The sequence below is a fragment of the Tachypleus tridentatus genome, chromosome 1 (genome assembly GCF_004210375.1).
Source record: "Tachypleus tridentatus isolate NWPU-2018 chromosome 1, ASM421037v1, whole genome shotgun sequence".
Lineage (NCBI taxonomy): Eukaryota > Metazoa > Arthropoda > Merostomata > Xiphosura > Limulidae > Tachypleus > Tachypleus tridentatus.
Genome location: NC_134825.1, coordinates 138100839 through 138112735, shown reverse-complemented (window position 1 = coordinate 138112735; position 11897 = coordinate 138100839). Strand labels below are relative to the sequence as shown.

The 11897-nt window shown below is 32.3% G+C and overlaps 1 protein-coding gene across 7 annotated transcripts in view; it reads left to right on the top strand.

Moving 5' to 3' along the window:
* Positions 1–4960: 4960 nt before the first annotated feature.
* LOC143225272 (E3 ubiquitin-protein ligase RNF14-like) overlaps positions 4961–11897 on the top strand; it is a 91865-nt gene continuing 84928 nt past the window's right edge. For 4 of the 7 annotated variants that reach the window (XM_076454369.1, XM_076454397.1, XM_076454414.1 and 1 more), the window contains exons 1-2: positions 5075–5445; positions 9427–9589. In XM_076454369.1, coding sequence (XP_076310484.1) covers positions 9430–9589 — 160 coding nt within the window. In that variant the 5' untranslated portion in view covers positions 5075–5445; positions 9427–9429. The other 3 variants (XM_076454387.1, XM_076454378.1, XM_076454421.1) reach the window with 3 other exon arrangements.

The window sequence follows — 11897 nt, the reverse complement described above, 5'->3', positions numbered from 1 at the left end:
TTATCTGCTTTTAGAATTTTTATGTTTTTGTCTTGTTTTAGATTTTTAATGGAATTAATGTCTCTTTTTGTAAGATTGTTTTTTAGCTTTCTGTTTTGTGAAATTATTTTGATGGTTTTGTGAGAAAATTCTTTGAAAAAATCGTTTAAGATGTTGTTTTTAGGTGTTTCTGGAAATATAAATTTTTAATTTTACCTGGGAAGTTTGGCTGTTGGATGTCAATAAAATTATCTGAGTTGTCTTCTTTCTGTTGGTTGTTTTTGGTTGTTTCCTTGTTTAACTTAAATTTATAAGTGATAAGAGATTTTTCAGCTCCGTGTGACACCACAGGGTGCACTTTGTTATCCCTTAATGAATCTGTTGGTCAAACTTCATCATGATTAACAGGAGATATCGTAGAAAGTTCATTCTCCTGTATTATTCACAAACCACCCACATCAGCTATACAATTTTCTTTGAGCTTTAAACTCAGGTCCACGGATCACTTGGTTTCAAATAGAGTCGAACCTGCAGTACAACACATTGACACTCGTATCTCAATATTTAAGTTGTGCCTCATACAAATACTTCAAGATTGTACTAAAACATCTAGTTCCTGTTGAAGTTGAAGATGCCAAAGAAAATAGCACGAAGATTGTATCTATTTTGTATTTTATTACAAGCTAGATGGGTAAAATACCTAACTAGAATTTATATTACAGACTACTAAGCGAGATGTTTTAATTTCAGGCAAATAAGTTGGAAAGTTTTTGTCGTGGTAAATAGGCTTTATTTAGAAAATAATACTTTCCCGATCAACGTAAATCTCTTGAGGTGCTCTAAACCAGACAATCTAGTACATCAACCATGGACTTATTGACTAATGGATAAGCCTTGGATACGTGTTGAAATAATCAATGATTACAAGTACATAGATGTGACCTCTTTCCATCTCTGGGAGTAGACCAGCAATGCCCAGGACTGTTTTTTTTTTTTTTTAGGGAACCAAAAGTTCTTTGATGGGATTTTACCCTATTACTGTCGACTATTTTTTCTGGGTGGCACACATCATACAATATTCATACTAGTACTAAACATCCCGATTTTAAATGTGGCCAGGAGGACCACCTTTGAATATTAGTGCGAGTGCATATAACACATTTGGGGCTCTTCAATTCTCATATTGTGTAAAATCTGAAGAAATCTCATACATTAAAATCTTTCAGGCTACTAACTGTAACACATGCTAAGAAGCACTGCTCAGTATTTGATAACATTGATACAAAACATCTTTTAACAGTTATAAATAGTCTTAAAAGTGTCATAGCTCACATGCATCTTTATTACGTTCCTTAATCTTAGATAAGGAGACTTCGCATTGCAACAAAGTAAGGAGTGTCCATGCTGAATTCATTAGTTACTCTTCCTAAAGTTCCTAAAGTGTTAATCAGTCAGTAGAATTTCTTAAACCAGAAATCCTATTTATCACCTGAAATACAGTTTTGGGGTTCTTATCCACAGACTCAAATGTGTAATCAAACACGAAGACTTCACCATTGCAGTACCTTTAATGCAAGTTATGTAAGCCAGTCAAATTTTGATGGGCGTGTTGCACAATTAAAATAAAATGATGGAAACTTTTACAAGCCTTCTCATGATTAAAACATCAATGCTTGATTTCGTAATCCAGCTGAACTTGCTTATGTTTGAATACCAAGTCTAAATTATTGAACCAACTGGACTGTTCTAATGCATATGTTAGTAGTAATTGTATAATCATTGCAGAGCTTGAGTATACCTATCTTTTTTCCAATAATAATTATTTCAGACAATCCGTGATGACGATAAAAAACTCTTGTAGAGAACATTATATATTTAAAAACGGCTGGTATGGATAGAGAAAGCACTAGTAGAGGAGCGAACAACGTTTCTACCTTTTTCGGTCATCGTCAGGTTCACAAAGAAAGAAAGAGTTAACTGACCGATAGCTGACCACATGTTTGAAGGCGGAGTGTAGGAATGTAGAGGGCGTGCTTAGATGTTGGATAATTCTTATTAATGTAGGTATATAGGTGTTCCTTTGTATTGGTTTATTTTGGGTTTGAGTTGTTGTATAAGTAAGGCTTCTTTAATTTTGCGTTTGTTTGTTTCTTTATTTAGTATTTGGGTGTTTTCTGTGGTTATGTTGTGCTTATTTGATTTGAAGTGTTTGAAAACGTGTGAAGGTGACTTTTTATGTTCTTTGAATCTGGTTTCCATTTTTCTACTTGTTTCTCCAATATAGAAGTCGTGGCAGTTATCACATTGTATTTTGTAAATAATGTTGGTGTGGTGTTTGTCAGTGTAGTTTTTACATAGTATAGACTTCAGTTTTGTGCCTGGTTTTTGAATAAATTTGGTATTAACTGGAATGTCATATTTTGTTACAAGTTTTTGCCAAATGTTGGTTATTTTTCTGCTGATGTCGGGAATATATGGTATGCAGCAGTATATACCAACATTATTTATAAAATACAATTCAAGTATTTCAAGCATTCAAGTGCCAGAAACGTGGCCATCATCAACTACCCTCATTGTCTAAGCAATATCTCCTAAAATATGAGAATAACATTTTCATTCATGTATAGTTTATCTTCATTCAGCAGAAAAATGATGCATTTATAACCCCAAGTGATGATTTCACATGGAGCATCTTATATCTTGTGAAATCTACCAGTGTTCCTACTGTTCCTTTGACAAGTATGAGCTATATGTTCCATTTCTGTACTTCGACAGAGACATACCAAGACTCAATAAGCCTTAAAAAACTGAACTGTCCACCACATTTTTTGGAAGAAACTGTTCATTGCACCTCCCAAAGTCAGTAGCCATATCCAACTTCGGTTCCTCTAGTTCCTTAAAGCTAGAGTTACAGAACTCATCACCTGCTTTTAACTCTTCTGAACATCTTGCACCATTGATCGAAACAGATATCTTTATCTCTCTTGCAATTTAGCAAGGTAGGCAAAGTTGACTCAATTGTGACCTACATTTCGACAGGCAAATTATGAGCTTTGCTCCTTTCAGTACAGTGTTTAGGTTGTGGCAGCAATGATGTACTATGGCATACAAACCACGTGAGAACCGAGATAGTCCAACCCAGTCACTGGATACAAATGTGATTGCATCACAATGCTTGTATCTGTAAATGTTTGATTAATGTTTGGCATAAGTGCCTGACTAAAGAAATATGTTGAAGATAAAATAATCACATTTGTTGTTACTGGTTTAAAGATACTACTTCATAAACCACTGTAACAAAAATTGCAATAGTAAAGGAATGCCACATCATTTTGTTGGGTAAACCTTCCCCAAACTTGTCTCTAAGGGTATTCTCATTGTCTGCCGAGGTCATAACAGGATTGTTTTTACCATTCAATTGGTGCAAATCATCTACATAAGTTGTCAAATTCTCAGTGTCCCCTCTTTCAAGTCTGAAATTTGGCCTAAAGGATTACCGTTTTCCACCTATTTGAAACTTTAGCCCAATTTAGTAATGACCACCACTGTTCTATAGTTGATCCTCATTTAAGTGTTCAGTGGGTTACACAACTCAGACTCAAGAATAGGCAATGCACATGATGTTCTAGAATTTTATAATTCCAGATGTATACCTGTAATATTACAGGAAACTATCAAGACCTTCTTCTGCTGGCATAACAACAAGGTGCACTAGGTATAGTGCCTACTGGCTCTACTAGACCCCAAGCCTCTCTATCTATCATGCTCATATTGGCAGCATACCTTCTAGTACAAGAAGACTAACTATGACCCACTTGCTTTGTTATCTGGTGCCTAATATATGACTTTTTGGTGATTTAGATAGTTCCATTTGGCAGAATTAATCTGACAATGACACATCCAGCTTCTCCTACATAGCTCCAAATTGATTCAGTCAGAGCTAAGTTGGGTTACTATGGCTGATTTAGTCATGGGAGTTCAATACGATCACCCACTCCACCCCACCAGACGTCATACCACTGGAATTATCATTTATTCATGTTTCATTTGCAAAAAAATCAATTATGAAGTAGTATGTGATCTACATTATGAGTGCACAGAATTCAAGCTATTAAGTATTTATTAAGTTTTAAGTAGTTTATGATGGAGGATAAGCTATTTCAGAAAATGATTTTACACAATGATGATAACAGAATATCTTCTTTTAACCATATAAAACTAGTTTAATCCAACCTAGATATCATATCTTCATCTCTTATGTCATCCACAGCCTGGTCACATGTCAATTCATCATTTCACGTGGAGCAGCTAAAAAAGATAAATGTTCAAGCTTCTCAAGATTTTATTCAACTTAGGCTCCTCTTTTTCCTCTATATGTTGTTCCAGCACTTTCCTCTTTATAGTTCTGAAAGGGCGAACATGTTTGGTGCGACTCTCGGATTATGAGTTGAGTGGCTTAACCAACTAGCCGTGCCGGGCCAAGAAAAGAAAAGGGGAAAAAATCCTTTGCCAAAGTTATGAAAGTGTTTTAACATTCTCTAATTATACTGTATACTTTCTTTAATTTAAACCATCTCACTGTGTTCGCTACAAAACTTTGATGTGTGTGTGTTTTTTGTTTGTTTTTCTTGATTATAAGATCGTATTAAAAGAACAAAATTTTCCTTTTTGGTTTGTTTAGAATTTCGCGCAAGGCTGCTTGAGGGCTATCTGCGTTAGCCGTCCTTAATTTAGTAGTGTAAGACTAGAGGGAATGCAGCTAGTCATTATCACCCACCGCCAACTCTTGGGCTACTCTTTTATCAACGAATAGTGGGATTGACCGTCACATTATAATTCCCCCCACGGCTGAAAGGGTGAGTATGTTTGGTGTGACGGGGATTTGAACCAGCGACCCTCAGATTACGAGTCGAACGCCATAACCCACCTGGCATGCCGGGCCTCCTTATTATTTGTAATAACAGTTATTACTGATTAAAATCAGAACTTCGATTCTCCTAGGTGAAGTCACCAAATGGTCCGATATGTTTTTTTTTTTTTTGCTGTAAAAACACACTCCTAGGAGTGTATTAAACTCAAGTAGTTTTTTTATGTGAGTATATGTGTGCGTTGCAAGGTGACTTGTCATTCATAATTAAAAGTAATTATTATTAACCTCAATTTTTACTTGAGATTTTTGGCAACTCTTCAAAGAATTAATGTATTTAATTCTACCACTTAAGAACTAATATTCTTGTTACTGTATTGCGCTAGTGGCGTCATATTTATGTTTTATTGGGATATTGAGTTAAAATTAGGGTTTGAGTATGCATAAAAATTATTTGAGTAAGTGGCGTTTAGATGGGAATATGTCAGGTTGAGAGAAAAGTGGATTGAGCACAATATTTTGTTTTATATCTTTTTTATCATTATTCTGTGAAAAATCTGAAAGAGGTAAAAATTTCTTTATCCAGAATTTCTGCATAGGTAAGTGAAATGTTTGAAAAGGCTAATTGACTATTCGGTATTTGCGTGTGTGTATGAAGATCGAAGACTAAACAATAACATCTTGTCACTTTCATGTTTTTGAATTAAATTACAGAGCATTCTGAGGGTTTGAAACAATGTTTCTGAAACAAATAACAAAAATAAACGACTAATCACACTTCAGGGACATACTATTTTAATTTTATTCAAGGACGTTTCAGTATGTTTCTCAAGGAACGAAATATCAGGTTTGAATACAATCTTTTATTTTCTGGAGTGTAATACGTTGTTTGTTTTTGTGAAAATAATACCTTTTCCTTAAAAGTTAGTGTGAAAATGAGGTACATTGTTTTTTCGTTAAATCAGTCATCTACAAACAAAAAATGAGTATGCTGACTCCAAACGAATGAATTTGCATCTTACTTTTAACTTTTTTTTAAGCACGTTATTCTGAGTATCACTATTAAGAACGTCTAAATTGGCACTTTTTATAGTCAGTATTTTCACTTTCTTAGGAAAGAGAAATCCACAAACTTAAAGTAACCCTTGAACCTCATGTAATTAGCCTTTCTTAATAAATTTATTTTTACTGTCAACAATATTAATTTTCTTGTGTGTATATATATATACATATATATATATTCATTATTTCTAAAGAACCTGATTAGATGGCATAGAATGTATAAATATATTTTCTCTTTGTGTTGGTAAACCCAACTGCAAATGATAATACTTGCTTAACCTTTCAGTTTACTTCATATAAACAAAACCATACCTCCTCACCTTGTGTATCAGTGTATCTAGTTTTTATAATTTTCATTTAACTGGGAATCAACGTTATTAATGAAATGTAACATGCTAAGCACTACCATATATGTAATTGTACACATACTTAGTTACTATAAGAAAAGAAAATGTAAAGCATTTAGTTTGTTATCACTTCTCTTATCAGTATCACCACCCTTTAATGATCCATCTCCTGTCTGAAGCTCTTAATATAAATCTTGAGGGGATTTCTTGGAAAATCCTTTTCCTCCTTATCTTCATGTTGACTTATTTATCATAGTTGGTTACAACTTTACAAGTATATTATTTTTATTTTTTTAACATTTTTGGTGGTGATGTTGTTTTATCTTGAAATTGTTTATCTCTGGGATTTGCATATGGCTCAGTTTTTAAGACATTTCATCTTTAATGTGGTACTAGAATTCCTAGAGTTTTGGGTGGCAGTTATCCAACAACATTCTACTGATTTACATTTAGTTGTCTGTTTATCTCTGTTGGTGTGAAGTGTAGCACTGTTCCAGTTTCCAGTTTTCCCCATCAGGTACCTGTTCCTCCTCATTACAAGGCTATAGCACCTTCCTTTTTTTTTTCTTGATGACACATTATGTTGCTAATAGTTGTGATGACTGCCTAATTTGTTTGGGCTCAGTGGGAATTCACCTTGTGGCTTTTGTTCGTCGATGATACCCTTTCATATTGGATATTTAAGTTCTTCAGATTTTTTCAGAGGAATTAGAAATTTCATTTTTTGCCCCACCTCTCTTATCCAAGGTAAAGGTTTTCTTCCCTTCTCCTCAGGATCCCATAACTTGCCAGTATCTATTAGAGGTGGTATAGGACCTTCTCATCCAAGAGGCTATCAAATCTGTTTACTGTCATTATCAAGGGTTTAACTCCCACCTGTTTGTTGTTCCCCAGAAGACTGGGAACTGGAAGCCTGTCACTGAACTGTCCAGCCTCTTTTGCTTTGTTCACTTCCCATGTTTCTCTGTGGAATCCTACCTCAAGCTTTGGTGTTTTTTTTTTTTTTCTAGTTGTACATCATCAAACATTTAGTATACTGTATAATATTGGATAATAAATTAAATGTAATTACCTGGTATTCAAGCAGTCAGTTTAGGCTACTAAATTGTATGGATATATTTGCACACAGTAACACACCTGAACCGAATTGTTTTTTCAATAAAAAACTTATGGTAGGAGGATACTTTAAAAAATTATAACTCAAAAAGTAGGTTGAACACCATCCTGATTTTTTTTGTAGATCATATTTAAAGATGTAAGAATATATGGTAAAAATCTCAAAAGGCTGAATAACTGGTGACATTGTCAAACTGTGGCCTGAAGTTGGGCTATTTTTAGGTAAATCATAAAAAGTTGCATGCAGCTACATTTTTTTACAGGAGATCTGATAGATTTTTAATTACAACAATTGCTGTTTTATCAACTGATATGTTATAGGAAATTTGAAAACAAAATTCAGCTTTGTATCATATTATGTCTTAAGAGCTATGGCTTCTTAAATAAACCAATGTTTTTTACAATTTTGGGTTTTCAGGTGATTGTACAGCCTCACTATGCAAATCCTAAGAGAGATAAACTTGATTTGAGACCATTTTTGAATTCTGTGAGATTAATTCAGTCATTGTAGCAAATTTCAGCCTTCTACTACCATTACTCTTGCAGCTTTAAGCAGCCAAGGTTGCCCAAAAATGAATTTGCCACGAATAAAAACAAATTAACTAATTTTACAGGGCTGTAAACCATAAACTATTAGAGATATTGGTCTAATCTTTGGCAATATTTCATTATATGGGTAGATGAGCACATGTGAATTTTTTCAAGACATTCTGAGGGGGTCACCTGGAAAATTTTCCAAAATCTGGCTGATATGACATGGAATGACCCTTTTGGGTTTGTTTGTTTTTTTACAATTCTCTATGGGTACCTGCTGACCAGACTTTTTTTGTAAATTTATCAGTCTTTACTGATTTTGATGTAGAGGAATTTAGCCCCAATAACTTATTCTAGCTTTTAGATATTACTGGCCTATTCGTCTGATAATTTTTTACTACAAATAGTACAAATTGCATAGTACTCTGACTACTATTTAAACCACCACCTTTGATGACACATGAGCATATGATGGCTGCACAATTACATGTTTACCATCCAACATTTTTAAAATTAAAAGGTGATGAGGTTCACTGTCAATAAAAATGCCTTATTCTGATTGTCATTTCTTGAATCAATTTCTTATAGGTGGCATACCCAAACTTGTTTCTCCCATTCACTTAGCCCTTTCACTTTTTCTTAATGAGGAGAAATTGAAATAAAAATGTATCTTCAAATAATTGGTATGGGTATTAACACTTTTGCTAATAAAGCAGAGAACAGTGTTTCAACTTTCATTTGTTAACCTGAAAATGATGTAGGAGGGTCAAAATGTTGTTCTCTCCTTTATTAGTAAAAGTGTTAGTACCCATACTTTTTCTTTAATTTTGGATTCTTTTAAATTCTGCTTGATCAATTCCTTGTATTGTGGTATTTTAGGTTTATTGCCTCTTTGCCTAAATGTTCTATTGTGATGAACCAGTGAGTCTATGACTATCCCTCATGCCTTTTTATGTGGAAATTCCGACTTTTGATATTTAAGATGCAGGACTACTAGATGCTACTTTTAGGTTTTTAAGATAAAAATGAATTCAGTTACTTAATACTGAACTATATCCCCACTCATATCCTCATGGGCAAATGATATGTTATTTTTCATCGTGACTCTATCTCAGAAATAAGAATTATGGTGACAAAGCAAATCTAAAAGATCTCTTGACACATGCACGATAAGTAATATGGATGCTGAAAGAATGGAGAAGTATGTACATTCAGTAATTTAAGTCAGTGTGGCTGATAGTATTAGAGGAAGGAGCAAAGATGAATGAATTTTCAATTTTGTACTTTAGATAAAGTGTGTCTGTGAAATTTGTTTTTATTCTGGAAATTTAAAAGTAAGGCATGCACATTAGATATTGTTTTTTTAATATTGTATTCATTAATAATAGATTTGTATAGTAAACAATATATTGATATTAATGTGTTATATCTTTCATGCTTATCTGTATGTTGATCTGTTTTGGGTAGAAAAATAAATGTTTTATTCTTATTGTAAATTCTTATTTCTACTTTTTCTTTAAGAGCATGGATAATAAGAGTGCACAGGATGATGAACTCTTAGCTTTGGAAAGTATCTATGATAAAAAAGTGTTCCTTGTGGACCATAATGGAAAAAATTCTTGTGGCTGGTTTGTAGCTCATCCTTTTGTACCCATGTCTTTGAATCTAATTTGCAATAGAGATGGTAAGTTTAATTGTTTAAATGCATGAATTTGTCATTTGTGTATTGTGCAAGTGGTTAAAAGTTTTTAATTAGTTTTTCAAGTAAACATTTTCCTTTCAGAAATCATATTTTACTAACTTATGTAAAAAATGTTTCTTTAATGTAGCATGCATTTCAGTCCAAGTAAACATCTTTTCTGAGACTTAATGAGTTTATATTACCAATTGTTTTTAAATTGTTTACACAGTTATAACAGGGTCTTTTAATGTTATAATAATCAAATCAGACATCACATGAGTTTCATAGACCCATTCACTATTAGATGACTTAAAATTAATATAAGAACAAGTTGCACATTGTATCAGATAAACAGTCATAATTATAATATCACTATTAGTTGATAAATAATTTTGGCTAGAAGTTTTGTATTAATTATTACCACATTTTAAATACCAGTTTTATACTAGCATTAAATTTTGTTATATCATGCCATCTACATCTCATCAAAGCAGCAGCAACAACAACAAAAGAAAAAGCATGTGTATATTGTCTTTGTTATAACATGGTAATAAACATTGTAACTTCATAAAACCTTAGTATATCTAGTAAAAAGTTAAAATACCATAATTTCAAACAAAGAATAAAACATCTGCAGCTGTAGAGAAATAAAAATATTCGCTTTCTTCTGTAAAAATTATATTAAATAAGGTGTCAGAATGTGACAAGATATTAACTCTACTAAATATTTTTGAGATTGTATTGTTTATCCCTTTCTCAGTGGACTCTGTATAATATACATGAGTTAATTTACACATTTACATGTTAAGTATTTGCACTGTAACTTTTGATACAGCACATGTATCTTCACAAAATTTGTAAAGGTTACAAGTTTTTTGTACACAGAAATTCAGATTTTTTTGATGAAATATTTTTACTAAATACTTGTGAAATATTTAGTCTGTTTCATTATAACTATGAGTGCAAAGTGATTTCATGTTATGATTAAAAAACATTCTTCATCCCAAAAATCTCGTTATAATCAGTGCTGCATTCAACATACTATATGACTCACTAAAATTTGTATTTGGGTCTGTTTGTTTAATACATACTTTTAAGAAATAGCTTGCATATAATAGTTTGAATTGTAATATACAATTTGATTCTAAGCTTATTGACATAAATTCATAAAATAGTAGTTCAGTAAAATTTTGAATGAAGTTGACAAATGCAATGATATGGTCTTTGACCTTGACCTATCACAAAAGAGTTAAATGCTCACAATTAATATATCAAATTACCTTGCTAACTTCTTGTGAAAATATGGGGGAAAATCAAGTAAATCCAGTTTTCATTTACAATAATTTAAGTGTAAGTTATGTCATTCATTCTAAACTGTTGTAAGTGAAAGTGTATCATTCATGTGTAGTAGTACAAAACTTGTAAGAACTTGAAAATGATGCAATTAATAGCATTGCACAGGTTTCTTCCTACTAATTTCAACAAGGCTACTATGCTAAAACTACTGAATTTTTGTCGGTGAAGGTAAAACTATTAGTACATTGTGATATGTACTAATATCAACTTTATCGTCAAAATAACATTAACAATACAATTTAATAAAAGACTAGTTTTGGCTACCATGTTTAAGTTAATTGAATACTTTTTTCACTCTTGGAAATAGAATTATTTTTGAAAAACAAGCAACAAGCAGTACTGATATTCATAAAAAAAAAATTACATAACCAGTGTCAAACTTTTCTTTTTTTATACTCATAACCAAATACCATGTGTATAAGTTTAGTAATAAGATCAGTTATTAGAAAGCCAACAAAATTAAGTTGAATTCTCCAGTTAGGTTATACTCCAGTAATTTCAAAGCTTATATTGTTATTTCTAGCAATGTGTTATGAAAATTAAATAATTATAATTATAAAAGGTAAACTCTACATCTAAAGTAATATTTTAACAATCATAAACATGTCTGTTTTTATTTTCTTTTTAAGTTTGTCACATGTATGTAGTGATAGAACTTACAATCACAAACTTTTCTGTTCACCACTAATCTTGGTACACCCACTTGTTCCACATGTTAAACATGGTACAAGCACATTGTAGCATGCAAATAAGCATGTGAAAATCTTAACCAATAGGAGTTTGATACACTATCCAGACACAACTAGTTCCCTCTATATAACTCAATCTTCACTTCTTGATTTAACATTTTTGGTTGTGACTTTTGTTATCTACTCTCAGTTAAATTGTGAATTCCAATTTTCAATTTGTGCCAACTACTACTGTACTTCAATCTGCAATTTCTCAGGTCCCTTAC